General features: G+C 42.0%; 3 protein-coding genes across 3 annotated transcripts in view; 2 read left to right on the top strand and 1 right to left on the bottom strand.

Annotated features, from left to right (window-relative positions):
• The window catches only part of LOC138981943 (hexokinase-2-like), a 69,162-nt gene extending 68,211 nt beyond the window's left edge, over nt 1–951 (bottom strand). The window contains exon 1 of the mRNA XM_070355123.1: nt 819–951. Within this exon, the coding sequence (XP_070211224.1) occupies nt 819–923 (105 nt within the window). The 5' untranslated portion in view covers nt 924–951. The remainder of the gene's footprint in view (nt 1–818) is intronic.
• A 3,537-nt stretch (nt 952–4,488) lies between these two features.
• LOC138981942 (BRISC complex subunit Abraxas 2-like) lies at nt 4,489–17,351 on the top strand. The gene is made up of 7 exons (XM_070355120.1): nt 4,489–4,586; nt 5,977–6,067; nt 7,536–7,645; nt 10,029–10,234; nt 11,798–11,923; nt 12,363–12,447; nt 13,223–17,351. The coding sequence occupies exons 1-7, from the start codon at nt 4,515–4,517 to the stop codon at nt 14,516–14,518; spliced, it is 1,986 nt and encodes a 661-aa protein (XP_070211221.1). The 5' UTR covers nt 4,489–4,514; the 3' UTR covers nt 14,519–17,351.
• Nucleotides 17,352–18,078: 727 nt separating this feature from the next.
• The window catches only part of LOC138981941 (uncharacterized), a 28,590-nt gene continuing 22,857 nt past the window's right edge, over nt 18,079–23,811 (top strand). Inside the window, exons 1-4 of the mRNA XM_070355119.1 lie at nt 18,079–18,192; nt 20,889–21,027; nt 21,379–21,490; nt 23,002–23,080. Coding sequence (XP_070211220.1) covers nt 18,085–18,192; nt 20,889–21,027; nt 21,379–21,490; nt 23,002–23,080 — 438 coding nt within the window. The 5' untranslated portion in view covers nt 18,079–18,084. The remainder of the gene's footprint in view (nt 18,193–20,888; nt 21,028–21,378; nt 21,491–23,001; nt 23,081–23,811) is intronic.

Here is a 23,811-nt window from a genome sequence, read left to right as displayed (position 1 = left end):
GACGTAACCACACGGTACACGTTTTCGAAGAAATCGAATTTTTGGGAGAAATCATGCATCTATTAAATTTCACCACCAACTACCTTCAATTTAGAAGAAAAATAAACGCCTCGGCCAGAATTGTGAACCTGTACTTTTACATGTAGCCTACATTTTTCACATTTCATTTTCACTCTCAGAAGTCGATCCGACGCCATACTGTATCAGTGTCATTACGACATGTATTACAGTCTGTATTAGTACTAATACGTCATTTCGGCCGTGACTTCTCGAAAGTGTGAATACCGGCTCTGGTACAAGTTTTCGCGCAAAAAGTAGAACACGCAGTAGCATCCCAACCTGACAGAGAGAGACAGGGGGCAGATTTACTTCCAACAATCACTACAGCAGAACCCAGCTTTACACTTCCATTGGAAATACCTGTCGCTGACATTAAAACAACTTCATATTAAAGTCATGATTGTAATAAACGTGAGGAAACTCTGGTAAAAAATGTATTCCTGTAAGACAACCGGTCGGGCGCAGTTTGGATTTTCCGGCAGCAGCGAACCAGAAAGAAAAACTGAAATAAAAAAACTGAGACTGATTGAACACTGATTGCCACAGAGCTGGGTATATAGTTTTAATCTTTTACTGGGCTGGGCCACCCACACCCATTTAATTAAACTAGCTCTACTCAAAACTCCACGTACTGAAGTTTAAACGTCCTAAAGGCGGACACAGTTTGTGAATTGGAAGAAGAAGAAAAGACAAAATGAAAGTAAAATGTTAGAAGAAAGGCCAAAATCTCGAAAAGAAACAGGCATGCATGTCCTTACAAAAGCCTTTCTCTCTTCGGGTGTCTTTGGCGCGTCTGCCTTCAGTTTAGAAGAAAAATAAAAGCCACTGCCAGATTCTGAACATGAAGAATCCATTGCACGCATTTGTCAAATTCCCCTCTCAGAAGTCGATCCGACGCCATACTGTATGTCATTACGTCATTTAGAACATGGATTCCAGTCTGTAATATACGTCACTTCGGCCCTGTCTCGAAAGAATATATGTATGTAAGTTGTAACACTTAGTATTTGGTACAAGTTTTCGCGCGAAAAATAGAATACGCGGTGTCATCCCAGTCTGCCTTGTCCCAGTCTGCCCTACCCCCACCCAGAGTCTGCCTTGTCCCAGTCTGCCCTACCCCCACCCAGTTTGCCTTGTCCAAGTCTGCCCTACCCCCACCCAGTCTGCCGCAGCCCAGTTTTTCGATCAGCCCAGCCCACGGTCTGCCGCAGTGTGTATTTACAATTTACGTCTGTGTGTCTGTCTGTGTCTGTGTTTGTGTGTCTGTGTTTGTGTGTGTGTCCCGTGTGTATGACAGACAGACAGACAGATTTGCTTCCAACAATTACAGTTGAAGCAGCTGTACACTTCCATTGAAAATACCTGTCGCTGACGCTAAAACAAACTCATTAAAAGACATGATTGTGTTAACAGTAGACGAATGTAATAAACATCTCTGTAATATATAAAATAGAATAATATACTGGTGTGTTTTCTTTTTATTTGAATGTAATAAACGTGAGGAAACTCTGGTAACAATGTATTCCTGAAAGTGAAAGACAACGGGCCGGTCGGGCGCAGACACACACTGTGACCACACACACACACACACACCCCACATACACACACACCACACTAACACACACACTGACTACACACACTCGTAAATTGTAATGCCGGGTTGTGGGGAGTCAGAGACCGGGAGGGGGGGGGGGGGGGGTGTTGAGATTGTGTCAGTCGCGACAGCCTTTGTCCATTCGAGATGATTTTGTCGTTCGATCTTATGTTGTCCGAGCTTTTGTCGTTCGAGCTTATATCATGTACCCTCACTCTCGAGTGTTGGTTATTTTGTGATTAATAATCATGTGAGTAGAACAAATGCTTCTGGCATTAGGGGCGTACAAAAGGCGCAACGTTTCCACGATGTTTAATTCGTCCCCGGAGATGTGAATGTTTTCTCCACATTCAGGGCAACGCCTACGGCCGAATGCCACGGCCGGCGTAACGCGTTCAGCTCAGTTCTCCGACATTCACCCTTCTCATTCGATATACATGTACTCGAGACTGAAATGTTGTTTCCTGGTCAAATTAAAGAAGTAGCCTACACTTATTTCAGGAAGAAAAGCACGTCTGTTTCTTGCAAGGTAAGGAAGTTCAAGTTGAAGGTGAAATTTTATAGAGTTCACCCCAAAATTCGATTTCTTCAAAACGTGCACCGAGTGGTTACGTCCCTTGAGGATGAAGCAAAATTCTAAGTTTGAATTAATAAAATGTTGGTTGAACGAAATTTACCCCATGAATGTAAACTACCTAAGCTCAATCATCAGTAGCCTACTATGGAAGGCAGGGGGATTTTCACTGTGTGGAGTTCATATAAAATCAACGAAGCCGAATGAGAAAGCTGAATGCCGGAGAAAGCTGAACGCGTTACACCTGGTTTCTTCTTTGCTTGCCGGTGTGACGATTTCATCTTTCGCCCGTGTTCATATTTCCCCCTCGATATATACTCAAGACTGAAATGTTGTTTCCTGGTAAAATTAAGAAGGGAAATTATTTATGGACGAAAAGCATGTCAGTTTCTTGCATGTGAAGAAAATTGGTGGTAAAATTTAATAGATTTCACCCCTAAAATCGATTTCTTCGAAAACGTGTACCGAGTGGTTACGTCCCTTGAATAAGAAGGGAAACATTTTAGGATGAATCCGACAAATTTCTAAGTTAAATACAAAAAAATTGGTTGGACAAATTTGGCCCCATGAATGTAAGGTAAACAAGGTCGCTCATCAGTACTATCGAATTTTTTTGTTTTGTTCAGAGTGGAGTTTATCTTCTATATATATATACGACTAGTGTCTGTCTGTCTGTCTGTCTGTCTGTTCGCGATGCACGGCCAAAGTTCTCGGTGGATCTTTTTCAAATTTGGACACAGTATTCAGCTACACCCCGGACACAACCTCATCGATGAGATATTTCAACACGTGCTCTCAGCGCGCAGCGCTGTGCGCGCTGAACCGATTTTTTTTTTTTGTCGGGATCCACTACCAATAACTCTTCCTTATCTTCTCCAGTGTTTTCAGCCGCGATTATCTCCCTTCCTCCGTGTGGCGTCAATCCATATTCCCGTTACTACGTCACTATTTTTAGAAGGTCACTGCACGTTACTATTTTTAGAAGGTCTCCAGTGTTTTGCGCGTTTATCTCCTTTTCTTCGTGCGCCGGCGAAGCCGGCGTACACCCGGCCGGGTCCCAGGCGCAGCCTGGTATTCGGCGCTCCAAGTTCTTTATTACCACCTTCTCTAAAATTACTTGCTCAGCTGGTATGTCTCAAGTCCAAAATTTCAAGAACGAACTTTCAAGTCAAAATGAAAAGCAAAAAATTGCTTCAGGAGAATCAGTGCTTGGATTATCATAAAAACAGCAAAATCTTCCCATGCTAGTGAGGCGTTCAGTACATACATGGTACGATTAGAACAAAAGTAAGTCCAAACTTGATTAATGAGATGAGGATAATTATTATTATGTTTTGTACGAGCATTTTCATTCGATCCTTCTCTTGCCTTTCACTGTCAGCGGCGCGGGCGACTGGCGTGAAACCGGGCGTACACTGGCCTTCCTGTGGAAAGCCGTTTGGCTCATAACCATTACACGTGTAAAAAATGATTAATACACGTGTAATAAATGAGTAATACACGTGTAATAAATTATTAATACACGTGTAATAAATGATTAATACACGTGTAATAAATGATTAATACACGTGTAATAAATGATTGATACACGTGTAATAAATGATTAATGCACGTGTAATAAATTATTAATACACGTCATGTAATAAATAATTCATACACGTGTAAGAAATGATTAAATACACGTGTAATAAATATTTCATGCACGTGTAAGAAATGATTAAAGACACGTGTAATAAATATTTCGTGTATGAATTATTTATTACACGTGTATGAATTATTTATTACATGTGTAATGGTTATGAGCCAAACGGTTTTCCATACCTTCCTACGGCGTGTACTTGGAATGCATAGAAGACTGAATAAGTTGTAAAATAATGTATGGAGAAAAACAACTGGAATAATAAAAATATAAAAAGGAAAGGAAGGAAAAAAGAAAAACAGAGAAATGATATGTAGACCAATCCCGACTGTGAAGGAACTTCTCGCCCTGTTGACTCAGTCTGGAAGTGATATCGATCAGAAGGTTGCCCGCCTAGAAAGACTGACTTAAAACTGAGTTAGTAGTCGTACTTGAACTCAGTGTGACGAGAACAACTGAGAGAACGACGAGACCTCTCTCTCTCTCTCTCTCTCTCTCTCTCTCTCTCTCCCTCTCTCTCTCTCAGTTTCGGCGGCACACTTTGACGTTCCAGTCTTTGGTGGGTGGTTCAAGCGTCTACTTTCGCTTTTCAAATGGTCCTACTTTTGTATAAACCCAAACGGAAGTACAACTTTATTTAGGACAAAATGTCCGTTTTCATAGACGGGTCGACGTTATCTTCATTATTATACAGCCATTCGAACAGTGCTGGTAATCAGGTGAGAAGATACAGAAATATTTTGGATGAATTGGTTTGTTTGTATGGAAATGGCGTACATATCTGTTTCAAGTGCAGTTTTTAGCGAGAGTTAACTGCACCATTTGATAAACCAAAGTCGGATTCTGAATCTAAGAGTGAGAAAGAATCTTCAGTGTCAGACGGCGTAGCAGGCAGTTTTGTGGGCTGAGTCATAATGCTATTTTGGGTTTTACATACAAACACCGCTAATGACAAGCCTCCTTCTTGCGAATTAATAACATTTTATTTAATTTTAATTTTATTAGTTTGTCTTCGAGTTTGACGTATCACTATTAGCAATACATAGCATCACCAGTTTTCAATCCTAGCAGAATGCCGTGATGATAAAACCTGAGGGAATTGTCCTTTGATTGATAAATACTGTTAATAGAGTAATCCGACTCCCTGCTGTTGCCAGAGCCGGATTCACTGATTTACATACCTTGTTTTAACATAGATTCACGTGATATTTGATACACTTGTAGTTCACTAGTTGTAATTTTATATACTGATAATTTGACTTTCGAAGTGAAAAAGACAGCTCGGACACATACATGGTATGCTAGTTAGTAAACAGAATGGCTTGCCGGTTGGAAACCGATGAGTTGACGGCACTCAAATACACAATTAACTCTTGAAAAAGAGGTTCCTTTTTTGTGCCTGTTTGACACTGACAGTTACCTCCGTAGTGTGCGCAGTTGGTAACGCTGAGGACCATTGTCCATGTGGTTCAGGTGGGGGATTCGTTCAGACAGGCAGCATACTTTTTTTATTTTAATCTTTCACTTGTTTCGGCTCTCCTTTTCTTTTACTATAATGCCTTCCTTTTCTCTTAGTCTTATTAAAACTTCCTTGTTTTATATCCTTGTCCTCCTTTCCTATCCAAAGATGTTGACTCTGTGAGTGGTTTATGAAAGATCAAAGATTACTCATAGTACATGCGCATTATCCGTTTCCAAAGAGGATAGTGATCAGGTGTACTCGGAAGAAAGGAGCCTAGAAAGTGATTTTTGAACTTTATCAAATCGACAAATGTAACTGTAATTGACTCATGTGCCTTTGTTTTTCCCTCCATGCATGAATTGTGATGTCAAGCAGGAGAGGTGGATATATAAAATCATAATACATTGACTGAATTGCATACATGTTACTGGATTTAACTGTATTTTGCAGCAGCTAGACTTTGTTATGAATGTCGAACGGTGTCTTTTTAGGCAATAAAGCTGTCAAATTATTGATTGAACTTTCTAGACACAGCCATCGTCGAACGCTGAAGAAGAAGAAGAAGAATTGATTGAACTTGAAAAGGTTACTGTTATCAGGGATTATAATAATATAATTATAAACAAGTATGTGTTGTTGTTTGACAGGAAGGACTGCTGTTGGGGCAAGTCATTGACCATGTCAAGGATCACATCAGTGACAGTCAGATCAACAACTCGCAGGTCCAGACCTGCATGTGTAAGTTTCCCTTTAGGCCCCCCCCAAAAAAAATAGTCTGTTTACGGTATCCCGACCGACCCTATTTTTCGCGCGACCCTAGACTTTTTTTTGGCATTTGGAAAAAAAAAAGGTCTGTTTTTTGGCAAAATAACTTTAAAATATGTTTATTTGGAAGAAAAAATAAATAAAAAATCCCGACCTACCGACCCTATTTTTTTGTGCCTATGTTACCGTAAACAGACTTTTGTTTTGTTGTTGCCCTAATCAGTTTAAGGCCATTTATATAATGCATGCGTTAAAGTGATACTCTTTAGGAGTGAGTTGCAGAAAGATCATATGGGTTGAGAAAAGGGGAGAGAGAAAGAAAAGAGTTCAGGTAGTAGATCAGTCTCATACTTTGAAGAGTTGTTGAAAGGGGAAAAAGAGCTTCAAAAGTACACAACATCCCTACTCTCAAGGGCTTCCGGCTCGCCACTCACCGTGAGCTCTTTCTCTCTGCAACACCCTTGTTAGTACAGGCAGATTGATGAAGAAGAAGAAGTTGAAAGGACACACAGGATCAGGGGTGGGACTTTTCCGCGGATTTCCGCGGGCACAACTTACGAATTCCGCTGGAGTAATCTATTTTTCCGCGTCCCATTTCATCACAGTATCTATAACTTGTTGACTGAATGATATGGAGAGAAGTGAAGATGGAACAGAACATTGGAGGCTTGAGAGTTAAATTGTGCTGACTGAAAACTCCTGATAACTAATAGTAATTTTGAGCTTCAATGCATTGGGGCGTCACTTGGATCATACTATTGCCAGTATTGGATTATGGATACATGGTTCATTACGTAAGTATGCACCATTACAATGTTACCATGGTTGTGTGAGAGTGGTTTTTTTTGTTTGGTTGGGTGTTGGTGGGTGTTTTTTTTTTGGGGGGGGGGGGGGTGAGGAGAATGTCTTATTTACCCGATCCGAACGAGTAAAATTTTAGTCTCAGAATGCACCAGCTTGCACAGATTTTTATGTACCATTTGAACAAAAATCGGGGGAGCATGCCCCCGAAGCCCCCTTGGAAAAAGGGATTTCCTCTTTTTTCATCACAAGAGAGTCCCAGGATGAAGCAGTCTTAACTGTCTCCTAGTTCCAATTCTGTCTCTGGTGTGGTTCCTCAATGAGTTTTGCTATGGCAAGAAAAGCGTGCAGGTTTAGATGATATTTTCGGAAAACCGCATAATGCTCTGAAAGGGGTGAAGGATTTATTTTGATAATTACTCAACTGGCTGAGCACACTTATTACAGTGACAACATTGTTTGTGTGTGTGTGTGTTATTTCAAATAAGACTAATATTGTCTTATGTCTTGTTACTAATATTGTCTTATGTCTTGTTATGAATCTGTAAAACTTGTTGTGTAGGTCAATTGAAGTCATGAATACTAAATTCGTGTTTCATATCACTATTAAGCTAAATGCAGGTTGATGAATATGTTTCAGATGTATCGTCACACATTCCATGGCCCAATGAGGACCGAGTGTACAGCAGAGGGGGAGTGCCTATTATGGAAAAGTTGGCAGCCTTGCTGGGTGACAGCCATAGGAAGGAGGTTGGTATAGACTGTGATGGAAGAGAGCAGAAAGAGGGATAGAGAAGATTATATGATCTCTGTGTGTGTGTGTGTGTGTGTGTGTGTGTGAAAAATCCAAAATCTGGCCGGCCATCCTTCTTGATGGCAACAGGGAAGATTTTTTAAGCTAATTTCATCCTCTGTATCATAAGTGCTTGCCTGTCTGTTCCCTTTTAAAGACCTTTGGCTACCGTGCTAGTTTTGTTTTGTCATAATAGTTCCAATAACTTAACATTCTTTGATTTTGTGTTTGTGAACAAATTGAGTATGAGATGCTGTGTACCCAGCTACAGGAATAGAATGGTCAATAGCCTGGAGTGGCGTCTGTTTGCTTGTGTGCCCTTAGAGCTCCAGGAATAGAATGGTCAATAGCCTGGAATGGCGTCTGTTTGCTTGTGTGCCCTTAGAGCTCCAGGAATAGAATGGTCAATAGCCTGGAGTGGCGTCTGTTTGCTTGTGTGCCCTTAGAGCTCCTGGAATAGAATGCTCAACAGCCTGGAGTGGCGTCTGTTTGCTTGTGTGCCCTTAGAGCTCCAGGAATAGAATGGTCAACAGCCTGGAGTGGGCGTCTGTTTGCTTGTGTGCTCTTAGAGCTCCAGGAATAGAATGGTCAACAGCCTGGAGTGGGCGTCTGTTTGCTTGTGTGCCCTTTGAGCTCCAGGAATAGAACGGTCAATAGCCTGGAATGGGCGTCTGTTTGCTTGTGTGCCCTTAGAGCTCCAGGAATAGAATGGTCAATAGCCTAGAATGGCGTCTGTTTGCTTGTGTGCCCTTTGAGCTCCTGGAATAGAATGCTCAACAGCCTGGAGTGGCGTCTGTTTGCTTGTGTGCCCTTAGAGCTCCAGGAATAGAATGGTCAATAGCCTGGAGTGGGCGTCTGTTTGCTTGTGTGCCCTTAGAGCTCCAGGAATAGAATGGTCAAGAGCCTGGAGTGGCGTCTGTTTGCTTGTGTGCCCTTAGAGCTCCAGGAATAGAATGCTCAACAGCCTGGAGTGGCGTCTGTTTGCTTGTGTGCCCTTAGAGCTCCAGGAATAGAATGGTCAAGAGCCTGGAGTGGCGTCTGTTTGCTTGTGTGCCCTTAGAGCTCCAGGAATAGAATGCTCAACAGCCTGGAGTGGCGTCTGTTTGCTTGTGTGCCCTTAGAGCTCCAGGAATAGAATGCTCAACAGCCTGGAGTGGCGTCTGTTTGCTTGTGTGCCCTTAGAGCTCCAGGAATAGAATGCTCAACAGCCTGGAGTGGCGTCTGTTTGCTTGTGTGCCCTTAGAGCTCCAGGAATAGAATGCTCAACAGCCTGGAGTGGGCGTCTGTTTGCTTGTGTGCCCTTTGAGCTCCAGGAATAGAATGGTCAACAGCCTGGAGTGTCGTCTGTTTGCTTGTGTGCCCTTAGAGCTCCAGGAATAGAATGCTCAACAGCCTGGAGTGGGCGTCTGTTTGCTTGTGTGCCCTTAGAGCTCCAGGAATAGAATGCTCAACAGCCTGGAGTGGGCGTCTGTTTGCTTGTGTGCCCTTTGAGCTCCAGGAATAGAATGGTCAATAGCCTGGAATGTCGTCTGTTTGCTTGTGTGCCCTTAGAGCTCCAGGAATAGAATGCTCAACAGCCTGGAGTGGGCGTCTGTTTGCTTGTGTGCCCTTTGAGCTCCAGGAATAGAATGGTCAATAGCCTGGAGTGTCGTCTGTTTGCTTGTGTGCCCTTAGAGCTCCAGGAATAGAATGCTCAACAGCCTGGAGTGGGCGTCTGTTTGCTTGTGTGCCCTTAGAGCTCCAGGAATAGAATGCTCAACAGCCTGGAGTGGGCGTCTGTTTGCTTGTGTGCCCTTAGAGCTCCAGGAATAGAATGGTCAACAGCCTGGAGTGGCGTCTGTTTGCTTGTGTGCCCTTAGAGCTCCAGGAATAGAATGGTCAATAGCCTGGAGTGGCGTCTGTTTGCTTGTGTGCCCTTAGAGCTCCAGGAATAGAATCATCAATAGCCTGGAGTGGCGTCTGTTTGCTTGTTCCCTTAGAGCTCCAGCGCTCACAAAATGTCAAACATTTTCAGCTGCTGTAAATGTAAAATAAGAGTGTATACATGCTAATATGTGCACATGAAGTACAGTGGACCCTCCCTTTTAAGACCACCAAAAATCAGAGAAAATCAGGTCTTGAAAAGGAGGAGTCTGAAAATGGAGGTAAATTAATGAACAGAAAATGTAATAAAAAATCTTAAAAAGGAGGAAGTCTGAAATTGAGGGGTCTTAAAAGCATGTAAATGTGCATGCTTGTGTCCCTGTTAATGCTTCGCTTTACATTAACAATACTAGTGAATTAAGGATAATGATTATTTAACAACGGCATTGAGAAACAACATGTAAAATCTCATTGCAGGAGGTGGTGGGGTGGTACAGCTTCCGACGTAACTCCACACTACGCATGTCCATGAAAGAACGCACCTTGCACAAGCACCTGGAGACACGATTCTGCCCGCACAAACCAGACCACTTCCTGTTCTTCATGTGTGCGGACACAGTCAGTGCGGAGTGCACCACTCACTCCATGGATCATTTCTTTGTCACGGTGGCAAAAGCTTCTGGGTAGGTCGTCAATATTTTGTCGCCAGTAACACTATCAGAGAGAAGTAGACAAGTTCTCCCTGAAAAAAGGTGTATGAATGCCTAAAGGCTGAGCAAAAACAGCCATATATGTTTATTACATGAAGGTCTTTATATCTGAGAGAAGTACTATTGTGATACCGTAATACAATTTCTGAACAAACATTCTTACAACCAGAAGTCCAAACACATTATTTGCGGTTCAGTCCACGTAGAGTGAAATAATATTCAAATAGAACCTTTCGAAGAAAAGCAAGTTAAATTCAAATAGTGAATAATAAACAAAAGTTATGACGTAAAACAGGAAAAACGAATGATGCAACATTCGGATACTGATACAAAAGGTTTATGGGCCAAGGGATTACTTCCCTTGACCTACCTTTTTGAGTCAAAACAGGCCACAAACACTTCTCTTTGAAAGCTCAACGAGAAGTGTTGACCCAACATTGAAGGCCCCCTAAAAACTAAATGAAGACTAAGTTTGTCAGGCAATGGAAACCATCCAAAGCATGAAATGTGTGCTTTCATTGTCTTTGCACAGTTAGTCATTGGGCCCCTTTGAGCCATATTTAAGCAGGGGGGGGGGGGGGGGAGAGGCATCCCTCCCTCCCTCCCAGAAGAGGGACTGCTGCATGGAATTATGAGGACCAGGGACGGAAACCTAAACGTTGTTTTTATGTATATTATTTGTCAGTGTACTTGTTCAGAATAAATTATAAAAGTTGAAAAAAATCTAAACCTATTCGACTGGGTGGCCGAGTGGTAAACGCGCTTGCCTCGGAAGCGAGAGGTTGCGAGTTCGACCCTGGGTCAGGTTGTTAGCAATTTTCTCCCCCCTTTCCTAACCTAGGTGGTGGGTTCAAGTGCTAGTCTTTCGGATGAGACGAAAAACCGAGGTCCCTTCGTGTACACTACATTGGGGTGTGCACGTTAAAGATCCCATGATTGACAAAAGGGTCTTTCCTGGCAAAATTGTATGGGCATAGATACAAATGTCCACTAAATACCCGTGTGACTTGGAATAATAGGCCGTGAAAAGTAAATATTCGCCTTAATTGGCTTGAGATTTACTGGCCGATGTGAATGCGTGATATATTGAGTAAAAAATTCCATCTCACACGGCAGAAATTAATATGTAAAGCGCTTAGAGAACGTCAAGCGCTATGTAAATCGCCCCATACATACATACATTGAGAATCTATTTGTAACTAGTACTGAGCAGAGTGAACACTTGCAGCGTGTGAAAAGAGCAGCGACTGCTCTAGGTGGTAGGTTTCTGGAAGATGAATGGACTCTTTACTATCCTGAAGAAGGCAGCGACAAGTTGTCGATAAATAGATGTACCAAACCTGGTTACTGTTGTGTTCTCTTTTTGTTTAGATGAATTGCATTGTTTAATAAAACTGAAAATGTAAACTCGCCTAGGAAAACAATACGCTGATTGATTACTTGAACTCTAATGCATGCTACTCATGTCTTGACAGTTACACTGCGAGTTCTTGTTTCTATGTTGTATGAGGCTATTCATGTTGATGTTATTTGCAGGGGTGTGAAGAAGATCTCTATGACAGTGTCAAACCTTGGTGACACGCTACACACACAGTACAAGACACTGGCCAACATGAGTGTGACCAATTCATCAGCCGTCAAGAGTATTCTTCGCAAGTTCCAGTGAGTAGCCAACTTTCTTCAACAAATTGGTCTGGCTTTAGTGAGTGAGTGTGTGTGTGTGTTAGTGAGTTTATACAATTGTGTGTGTGTAACTAAATTTATTATTATTTTAGTGTGTATCTGTGAATTTTCATGCCCTTAACTATAATATCCGTTTGTTACCATAACTGTTTTGGATTTTTGTTCCCATTAGCTGTTATGGATTTTTGTTCCCATTAGCAACTGTAATGATTTTCTTAATTTTATTTTGCCTGAACAGATTCTGAGTCTCTGTTAGTGCTACAATTCATATTGTTATATTGTTAGCTTGGTTTTGTTACAATTCACAGTATTATTTCAGTGGTGAAAAGATGAAGTTTGGCTTGTATGTTGTTCACTCTTGACAGAAAATTTGAAGCATAGTTGAAATGGAACATGACTGTCTTAACTCTGTGTGCAGGTCTCAGTTTGTTTCTCAATCTGAACAAATGGCCGAAGTTAAAAGAATTGATGACCTGTCCAGCACACTCAACAACGATCTTATGGTCAGTGTCCACACACACATTCACACACACACATACAGATAGCATGCAAGCGCGCGCACACACTCACACACACACACACACACACACACACACACACACACACACACACACACACACACACACACACACACACACACACACACACACACACACAGAGTTATGGGGGGAGTCAGAATAGCGTCAAAGGAAAACTACAATATGTTGGCACGCAAACTTTACTTTGAACATAAAAAGGCGTGCATCTATTCAAAACAGAATCTTTTTTTAGCAATATTCTTGAACTTCCGATGAATATTTTTATGAATGTTTTTTCGTGATCTGACAGGAATCTTTTATTGACTGTGTATATTTGTATCTGGTCATTTGATTTGATCTGTGTGTTTGTTTTGAATTATGCAATGTTTATCTCAAATTATGCGTGATTGAAAAAACAAACAAAATTTCATCTTGCATTGATAAGCTGGGCCCTCAAATTGGGGGGTTGTGGATGTCTGTGTCTCTGTATGTATCACTATCAGCCAGTCAGTCTGTTTGTCTGTTGATCTGTCTGTTTCACTTGGTACAGTGGAACCTCCCTTTTAAACCCCCCCAATTTAAGACTTCCCCCCGTTTTCAGGCCCTATTTTCGCAGATTTTCTGTTCATAACCTCTATCAAATTTACCCTCATTTTAAAACACCCTCCTTTTTAATAATGTAAGACCTGATTTTCTCAGATTATTTTAGGTCTTAAAAGGGGGGTTCCATTGTACGCAACTTTTTGCCTGTATTTTGCAGAAACTGTGTAAGCAGGTAGCTGAGAGCGAGCACAAGGCTGGGGAGCTAGAGATGGAAGTGGAGGGGATGAGGGAAGAGTTGGCCAAGAGGGAGGACAAGCGCAGGGAAGCTGAGCGGCGAATAATGGAAGCTGAGCGGCAAAAAGTGGAAGCTGAGCGGCAAAAAGTGGAAGCTGAGCGGCAAAAAGTGGAAGCCGAACAGCAAAAGTTGGATGCAGAAAATAAAAAGGATTCGGGAGGTTTCTACCCACACTTTCCGCCACAAGAAAGGGTAGGCTACGGACTAGGACAGGAGAGACTGGTGGTGGATCTGCGGCAGGGTTCGGGCGAGCAGTGGCAAGGTGCGGCTAGCGTGGATGACCTCCTGTCTGGCTCCATCACCTCCAACCTGTGTGACAGTCATCTTCATCCCATCATCCCCTCCACCCTAGACGAGCCCCCGCCCCCATACTGTGCCGTTCCCTCCACCCAGGCTTCCGAGTCGGGCGCCCCAGTTCTGCAGTCTGTGGTGGACACCATCGAAGACACCGACGAGGATGAGGTGCTGGGGGCTGGTAGCCACGGCAACCCACTGGAAAAAGTGCCCGCGAAAGGAAAGCTTGGCTTGAACAATGTCAGTAAAGCAGGTGGTGATGGTGCTAGCAAGACCGGTGCTGGTGCTGGAGAGGGTGGAAAGTCACAGGACCACTTTTCATTTGTTGAAAATATGATAACGTCAGAGTCAGGGACGTCTCAGAAGAAGACAGCCATCGTTCCCACGGGAGCGACCGTCACCTACAGTCCGAGGACGACCCGTTCTCAGTTGAAGGGTCACGCAGGGTCAACGAACGTCTCTGCCAGAGAACAGTCAAAACAGAACAACACAAGGGAAAACGCCCAGTCTGCTTTCAGCGCTGATGTTTCGTCTTCATCCCCAAAACCTTCTGAGAACTCATCAAAAGTTGGCTCGTCGTCGTCACTTCCGACTGTGGGGAACACTTCTGTGCATTCACCAAACACACAAACCAGAAGTGATCGTCATGGTGGCGAGCCGGAGGACAAAATAAACAGGGACTCCTCGAAACAAGGTCGAAGTGGCGGGGATTCCAACACAAGGTTAAAGCTGGACCCTAATAAGTTTGATCTGGACGGACGCCAAAGGAGTCGGTCACAGATCACTGCCAGTTCCAGCAAACGAAATGCCAAAAACACGGCCGACCATGAGAGGGCAAGCTCAGGTTCTCGAGAAAATGGCAGCACCACCAACATTGAGGATGTTGATAAAAATATGTGCAGGTCATCTTCACCAGTTTTCTGAACTTGAGGGGTACGTTTACGGATGAGAGATAAAGTGGACTATTCCCTTGTGACACGGTGGCGGAAGTGCACCCTTTCTTTTGCAGTTGTAGTCGGGGTGTTGGATGGAGAACTGCTGTGAGATCATGGGTAACTGATAGTAATAGCTTTTGTTCTTGTCTGCTTGTGTAACAGTATATGTGACAAAAGTGAACTTTTGCCAAAAAGCTTTTGAAACAAATGAAGCATTTCTTTGTGATAACAACCAAATACTCTTCCGTTGTACAAAACATGCATATGCACAGAAATACGCTCAGACATACGCACGCACATACCCATGGACGCATGCACACACACACACATACACACACATGCGCGCGCATGTTTCTTAAAATGGGGTTGTCTACCTCAACCATGTAAAAGAGGAGGGTTTACCATTGTCGACAGTATTTTGATCAAAATTGTCTGAAGTTTCAAGTCAAAATTTAAAGGTCACACGAATGGCAAACATTTACATTTCTGTTCGGCAGGATGTGAGTTTTGTTGAAGACAAAATGTGAGTTTGTTTAAAATTTGCATGGGACATTTATATGTCAAATAAACACGGAGTTCAAGAAAAGAATGTGGGGATTCACGGATCAGTCTCATAACTTTTTTTTTAGCAAAGTCGTTGATTTTGCTGATTGATTTTTGTCTCTTTAAATGCTTCAACAGAAACAGTGACATTATTTGGCGAGTGACTTTTCAAGGAAAGAAAGCAGGGTTGGACATTGCAAACGTAGAGGACAGTTTTGCATAATTTACAATACCTTTGCAAGACAATTTCTTTTCATTGATTACTGAATAATGTTGCTTTGACAATGAGTCTGTGGAAATGCTTTTCATGTCATTTTGAATGAACAAGCCCGCGTGCCTAAACAGAATTTTGGCAGCAGCGGCAAGTGCAATCAGTCCTGTGGCCTCCCCCCCCCCCCCCCCCCCTCACCCACCACCACCACCACCACCACCCCCTGCAATCCTTTCCCTCCACCTCCCGCTTTAATCAATGATGTCTCTATGCGAAATGGGATGTGCTGTGTGTAGAGCAAAGCAATAGTACTTAACCCCTTGACTGCCGGAAGAATTTAGTTTTTAAAAAATCAATAACAAAATCATAATAATAATACAAAACTGAGAACATGGTCTCCAGGGGAGGCAACCATCTTGCTGCAAATTCAAAGGGCGATATACAGCGGTTGTTTTTCCTTGACAGAGTTGATTTTCTGTTCATAGCAAAGTACGTACCTGATATGTATAGTGGCAGGGGGTTAATGGTAGAATTGTGCAGCACTTCATTCAACATGTTGTGTTGCGTGCAGCAAGTGGGTGAGTTGTATTCACTGATTCAGCTTTAACACGCAAGACAGGTTGTGTTTCATAGAATTGCTGATCAGTGAATGAAACCGGCCAGTCACCATGCATTTTAGGATGGAAGTGCATTGCCTTGGAGAAACTGTCTCATGCGACAGGCGTGTATTTAGAAGCCAGTTGCATGCAGTCAAACTGTGCAGTGTAACTAGCCATTAAACTGCTAGTCCCAAAATTGATTAATGAGCATTTGCCATTATATTCTGATTCTAATTCGACAAAGAGAAAGAATATAAAAATGTGTTCCCAGTTTGTTTGATATTTTAATGTCTGCATCCTTTATGAGCAATCTTTTCGTAGATCTTATGATTGAGGCATAATCACCCACTTAAATAAGTAACATCCATCATGCATTTTTCCTGTCTCCAATCTATTATAGCAGTGATCATTTGCATACAATTGTGGTACTGTGTTAATGTACATGTATCATCATTTTCATATATATGTAAGGTGGATTTGCTAGCACATGTACAAAATGTCACCTATCCAAGTTACATGTACTCTTACAAAAGTTACAATCAGACTGATCCTTCATGGTCACAATACAGCAGTACTTGAAATGTAAGGCCTCCCTTAAATGACAGGACACCTTTGAAGAAAGTACACACTCCCTTAACCCTTGATCTATTAACCCGAGAGGACACCTGCATTGGAGGGACACTAAAGGTTGGTCACATGGATGTCCTATCATCACAAATGCCACTGTATTAATTAACAAGTAGTGTACTTAATTTACCTTATACAATTAATTGCATGCGCATAGAAGGTAAAGAAAGATCGTCTTCTGAAAGCCTTGTGATAGATGTTAAGCGTTTTCCAGACTGAAGTGACTAATATTATCCACAGTTGACAATAAATAAAGATACAGTCCTTGTGTAAATGATTATGTAAACCACATCAGATCTGCACAGGAGTTTACATGGGATAAGACCATCCACCCACTGAGACACACACCAAAATCAATAGTCGGAGAAAAGTGTTTATTGTTTGTTTTTTTTTTTTTTTGTGCTGAATTAATTTTTCAGGTTGACTTTGATGTCATGAAATGAGTGTAACAACACAAATTGCCACTCTGCACAGAAAGCAGCCAGGCAGTTGAGGTTTAGTATGTGTCCAAGCGGATGAATGCTCTTATCACATGTAAAACCTGGACGCATCTATGGTGCTGATCACTTTCACAAGAAAGACTGTACAGTTGTGTTGTAGAATAATGCAGTGGCAGCTTGAGCAAGCCTTTGTGGGTGAGGATTAGCAGAAAGTTGCAGCTTGTGTGTGATAATTTTGCTGCTACTTTTGCAGAATTTAGATATTTTGTTTAGTTTCTAATTTTGCACCTCGTTAAGAGCTTGAATTGAATTGTTTTGTTGGATTTTTTTTACTGCCTTTCACATGCTAAGAAAACTACAATAATATTAATTGATGGAGATAAACTTTCAGTTGAATATTGATGATGTGTTTCTGTGTTTTTGTTTCTGTGTGTGTGTGTATGTGTGTGTGTGTGGTCATTTACAAACAAATTGCTGATTTTCTCTAGGCAATAATCTATTTGTTTCCCTTGATAGAGTGCATGTATTACAACACAGGTATATGATTTTACAAGTTCTTATTATTCTTTGTTGGATCTTTATGCCTGTTTTTGATCTCCCTTCCCTTTATATAATAAACTGGCCATAGGGCGTCATCGTCCTGAACAAAATCTTCGAAATCTCCATGGTATCATCCTTTGTCTACTCAGAGATGGTCAACTTCATGTATTATGGGTGTTAATCACTTCTGATAATGTATTTCTGATTACAATTAATTCAGCATCAAGTAAGACTGAGCCAATGACTCCCAATCCATATAAAATCAGAATGATACAAAACAAAACAAAAACCAGTACAACAACAGCAGTGACTGGCAGAGCATAGCAAAGCATGCGGTACAGTGATCTCGTGCGAGCTGCACAAGCCAAGGTTCGAAGTTCTCGCGATGTTCAAAGCATAACTAAGAGCGTGTCTCGCGAGAGCTGCTCAGATACCGAAAAGGTCTCTCTCTCTCTCTCTCTCTCTCTCTCTCTCTCTCTCTCTCTCTCTCACACACACACACACACACAGGAAGAGAGAACCTATCATGTTTCATCCCAGTTTTTAGTTGTTTTTGACAAGTTTGCGGTAAAAAGTGGTTAACCTAAAAACCAACATGGCGGCAACACAAGTGTGTTCGGTGGAAGCAAGTGTTCGTCAATCTCTCTCTTGGTCTCACGACGACAGAATAGCCATCAGTGCCGACAAGGAGATAATGATTCTGGTGCGACTGTGTGGTCTCTTCTTTGTGTCTGTCCTGTGTTGCATTTGCTGCAGCCTGTGCTCTCTTTGAGGCTTGCCTGGCACTGGCAGACGACTTTCGGTTTAGCGCGAATTTTGATTCTTGATCATTTATAAAAGAAATATAACATGATTATCTAAGCGAATCTAAAAAAAAGGCGCTTCGGGTAAGATAGACAGTTGCGGGGTAATCTTGAACTTTAGCGTGTTAAATTCATAGCTCAGAATCCAGTGACTCTTTACTTATTTTTGATACAAGTCCATGTAAGCAAGCCAAATAACATTTGTCGTGAAATTTATTGACGGATTGAGCTCCAAACTTAAGCATAATTAATTAATTTGGTTGTTCAATCGACGAAAATGCACCGAAAATGGCGTACGTTGTCAACCATGGGACATCATTTACACGAAAGAGTTGTCTCCCTTGTCCACTCACACGGATAATTCGGGTTGGGTCACTTTGTGCCCCGGACTACCCAGGACTACTCCGGACTACAAGAAATGTTTGGACAACAAAGACAGATCAATGTTTATTTACAAAACCCTTTGTGCCCCAGACTACCCCGGACTACAATGTTTGGACAACAAAGACAGATCTATTGATCTGTGTTTATTTACAAAACCCAGACTTTGTGCCCCGGACTACAAGAAATGTTTGGACAACAAAAACAGATCATGTGATGCCACAATCTATTGATCTGTGTTTATCCCCGAGTACGCTAAAACTAGGGCTCAGCAGACTTTAATTGTGTGTGTGTCTGTCTGTCTGTCTGGACTTAACAGCTTATTGCTGGGAAACTATTGGGCGCAGTTCGTTCAAAAGTTCATCATGACGTCATGCCTCCCTGTAGTCTTTTTCTCTCGCGCGGTGTGTGTGTGTTCATTTTGTGCACATGTGTTAGTGTTACTGTTTGTGTGTGTTTGTGTGTGTGTGTGTGTGTGTGTGTGTGCGTGCGCGCGCGTGCATGAGTCTGTACTCGTGTGTGTGTGTGTGTCAGTGTGTGTGTGTGTGTGTGTGTGTAAGAAACAGAGAGGGAGTGAGGGAGAGAGAGTGTGTGTGTGTGTGAAGAGTACTCGGGTCCAGCGCGAGCGTTTTTTATCAAGCTGTCGAACTCACAGAATGAAACTAAACGCACTGCTTTTTTCACGGCAGTGGTTGAAAATAAACTTGTTGACTTGACTTAAAATTGTGTGTCTGGGTTTTGTAAATAAACACAGATCAATAGATTGTGGCATCACATGATCTGTCTTTGTTGTCCAAACATTTCTTGTAGTCCGGGGTAGTTCGGGGTAGTCCGGGGCACAAAGAATATAATATAAAGGGAAAGCGTGTGCTATCATTCCCAGGAACTCTGATGTCAAATTTCATAAAGATCGGTCCAGTAGTTTAGTCTGAATCGCTCTACACACACACACACACACACACACACACACACACACACACACACACACACACACGCACACGCACAGACAGACACACACACACACCACACACACACACACACAATCGTCCGTGTGCGTGCATTCAGGGGCAGTCCGGGGTAGTCAGGGGCAGTGGTTGAAAATAAACTTGTTGACTTGACTTAAAATTGTGTGTCTGGGTTTTGTAAATGAGACAGTGACAAAAGGTCAGGTGTCATGTCTACTGTCCCGAATGACACACGATTTCTGACATTTCACCATTGCCAACAGAATAAGCAAATAAGAAATAGGTAGAAAATGAATGTGAAAACTGACTTTAATTGTTGATCAGTATTTTCTATATCATTAACAAATAATCTACTTACACATAGCTGTTTGGCAAATGTATGTTGCATGGGACACACTGACATGAAAGTGGAAGATGTTTTCCCCTCCAGAGAAACTACATATCAAGTTACACTTTTTGTGCTCTTCCATTCCAGTTGGCAATCAATTGTTAACGCATGTTATTAGAAAAAATAGAACGAAAACAGATTAGATAGAATGAAAAATGTACTGGTGATGTCATTTGGGACATACTGACATGAAAACGTCACCTTTTGTCATTGTCTCAAATAAACACAGATCAATAGATTGTGGCATCACATGATCTGTCTTTGTTGTCCAAACATTTCTTGTAGTCCGGGGTAGTCCAGGGTAGTCCGGGGTAGTCCGGGGCACAAAGTGACCCGACCGGATAATTCCTTCTTTGACCCATGTAAACGAAATGCATTCGTACAGTTCATCGGAGTTCATTCCGTAACTTCAAAGGGATCTAAAATGACTTGTTATGATTACAAGTGCAGGTTCTACAAATTTGGAGACTTAAATGCCTCTGAATTATGATCTATGAATTTAACACGCTAAAGTTTAAGATTACCCAGTTGCGTATGTGTAAAGCGATTAACCATTGAAATACATGTGAAGTATAGTGTGAATGTAACCTGCGGGTAGATCGACTGTTTTTTGCCCTATAAGACTCATGCCGCTATAGCAAAGACTTTCTAAATTTGCAGTCAAAAAGCTCAGTGCTGAGAGCTTACCGCAGATGAGTATTGTCTAAACTAACTAATTGTGTGGGTTGTTTTTTAAGTCGAGGGGGAACAATGAAATGTTGATCCATCAGCCAGGATACCCTGATTTGCATGTGTATGTCATCTGTCCCACATGAAATACAAGCAACAGCCCTTATTTGTCTTTTTTGTTGTTGTCTTGCAGAGCTTAGATGCTTCCCCAAGCATTAAATGTGAGTTCCGTGTAAGTGCCAAAGTAAAGCTATCTACCGCTGAATTGACAGACAAACGGGAAACCCCTTGGACTACATTGGAAGATGACGTACTGCCGTTTGCGAAGCGAGGTACTTATAATTAACTCACTGGTTGAACTGCAGTGTATGCTGAAAGTGTAACAGTAGTGTAGTTTCTGACTGAGCGCAGGGATATGGCTGAGATTTTGTTGGGGGGGGGGGGGACATATAATTTGTTGCCAAAATGACCAGAATTAAAGTTTCCACGTTTTTTTTAAACATTTTTGGCATCACCTTTGCCTGATCAGGAAAAAAAGTTCAGCAGATCAGCTGTCAAATTAAAATGTTAATTGGTACTGAAGATTTCCCTTTGAGTATACTTTGAGACTTTTTTATCTGTTGAAATTCTGGAAAGTTCAGTTAAAATCTAACTTTATTTCATCAATAATTCTACATTTGCAGAGAAAAGGTCAGCCTTTCTGAAGAAGTGGACGTACAGTGCTCTGGCTTTTGAAGAGCAAGTCACCCAAACATGGAACCGCCTCAGTTGGTCACCTGCAGGAGTAAATGATAGGTAATGTTTGAATATATTTATTGTTTGAATCTCTGTATGTGTATGTTTTCAACAGTCCAGTGAATACTAGAAATTAACAGAGACTATGTGTGTATATATATGTCTATCCATGGTCGGTCAGTCAGTGTCTTTCTTTACCATCCTCCCTGTCTGTCTGTCTGCATGTCTGCCTGTTCGTCTGTGTGTGTAAAAGAAAGAGAGACTCAGATTTCGGAGTTGATGATTTGTATGGGGCGGGTGATTGGTAAGCCGGTGTCACAAACTGAAAACTCTGCCTGAACAATCCTTCTCATTGCGGTCAATGTGCATACGCTAACATGGGGAGATTCATCAGGTCATTGAACAACCTAACCCAAACCCTAACCCTAACCATAATCCTAACCCTAACCCTAACCCAGGGATCGCGCTAGCTTTTTAAAAAACGCGTAAGTCATACGCAACGAAACGAAAAAAACGCGTCACGGACCAATATTTTTGCGTACTACGAAAACACGTACAGACACAAACAAAACACGCACGAAAGACTTAAAGACACTCCTTACCTAAATACGGCGAGTTTTCCTGTCGAACTCCGCGCACGCCTGTCGAATAACTTTTAGACGCCATGCTGAGTTTGTTTCCCGCTCTAATACGACTAGACACACTTTCCGCCTTTTGGAAGCGCGAGATGGGAGAGCAGCTAATGTCTGTTTCATTATCCGACAAGACATTATCTGGTAATACTCTCGTTACGTTCGTTTGCGATACTTCGATGCAAAAAGAAACGGACTTTAGTTTTGACGCGCAGATTTCATGTGTGTCGTCACTTCTCGAGCCCTATAGTCAGTTTCAGGATCGGGTGATTATTAAGTCAGAGCAAAAGCGCTGCGTGAAGACAAGAAAAAGTTACAATATTTTTGCGTATGGCTTACGCGGCGCGGCGAAAAAAACGCGTCAGCGACTTTTAAAATGCGTCAAATACGCAAAAATCGTGCGTAAACGCGATCCCTGCCCTAACCCATGGTTCGTTCGGTCAAAGAGTCGTATTTTTTAAGTCCAAGATATGTATGTGCATTGACCGCAATGAGAAGGATTGTTCAGCAGAGGTTTCAGTTCGTGACACCGGCCATTTAGCATCTTCAGGTAAGTGTAACATTGAAAGCCTGGTGGGTAACCATTTTTGTCATCTCGGGTGTATTTGCACTTTCAGTCACTTTTCCTTGTATTCTGCAGCTTATTTGAATTTATTTTTTTCTTGTTATTTTTTTTTTCTTTAAATTTAATTGAAAACTACATCTTTATATAGCTTAGATTCTGATGATATTGCAAACATGCTCCCTCCCGTCCACGTGTTTGACATACACCCCTTGCTAGGGGTAGGCCTCTCCAATGTTCGGCAGAGGTTTTGCAAGAAAGGGTCACTCTTCCTCAACAAATACAAACCCGACAGAGTTATTTCCGGAAATTGTGTATTATTATTTAATAGACGTTGCAGAGAAGATTTCATAGTTGTGTGTCTCCATCTGTTGCAGAAGTGTGTTGGCAGCCCTGACCACAGATCATCACATCAGCATCTTTGGCCAGTCCAGTTCAAACAGCAAATGGACACAGGCAAGTAGCAATCCCTACAAAAATTATGTTCTGTGCAAATCATAGCATTTTTTAATCCTGTTGTTTTTTTCTTTCTCAAAGATCATCAGGCGCATCATTTGTCATTTGCTATGTGAATGGCAAGTCCTAAACACTCAGGAGTCATGCTTGCAAGGTTTATACAACTTATACCTGAGTAATCACATTACGATTCGATTGTAAAATCCATTGCATTTGAGGCAACTGCCGATAAGCAGGAAATGATCATGATCTTGGATGTTGATGGAGCTAGTGCTGCAGTTTATTATATTATCTATGACAAAGGTGAGTCATACGAGAATTTGCTCTTCCTGCTCCACTCTACTAAGGTATAAAGGCATCAGGAGATTCTATGGCTTGAAAAGACAAAGAGAGAAAAAAATTAATAACAAATACATAATCCACAGGTGCTGATAATTAATTTTGATAATTTGATTCGACGGGCGAAGTGGCGCAGTGGTAAGACATCGGCCTCCTAATTGGGAGGTCAGAAGTTTGAATCCCGGTCGCTGCCGCCTGGTGGGTTAAGAGTGGAGATTTTTCCGATCTCCCAGGTCAGCTTATGTGCAGACCTGCTAGTGACTTAACCCCCTTAGTGTGTACATGCAAGCACAAGACCAAGTGCGCACAGAAAAGATCCTGTAATCCATGTTGGAGTTCGGTCGGTTATGGAAACACGAAAATACCCAGCATGCCTACCCAACGAAAGCAGA

Source organism: Littorina saxatilis, linkage group LG12 (assembly GCF_037325665.1).
Source record: "Littorina saxatilis isolate snail1 linkage group LG12, US_GU_Lsax_2.0, whole genome shotgun sequence".
Taxonomy (NCBI): domain Eukaryota; kingdom Metazoa; phylum Mollusca; class Gastropoda; order Littorinimorpha; family Littorinidae; genus Littorina; species Littorina saxatilis.
This window is presented reverse-complemented; position numbering and strand designations above follow the sequence as displayed.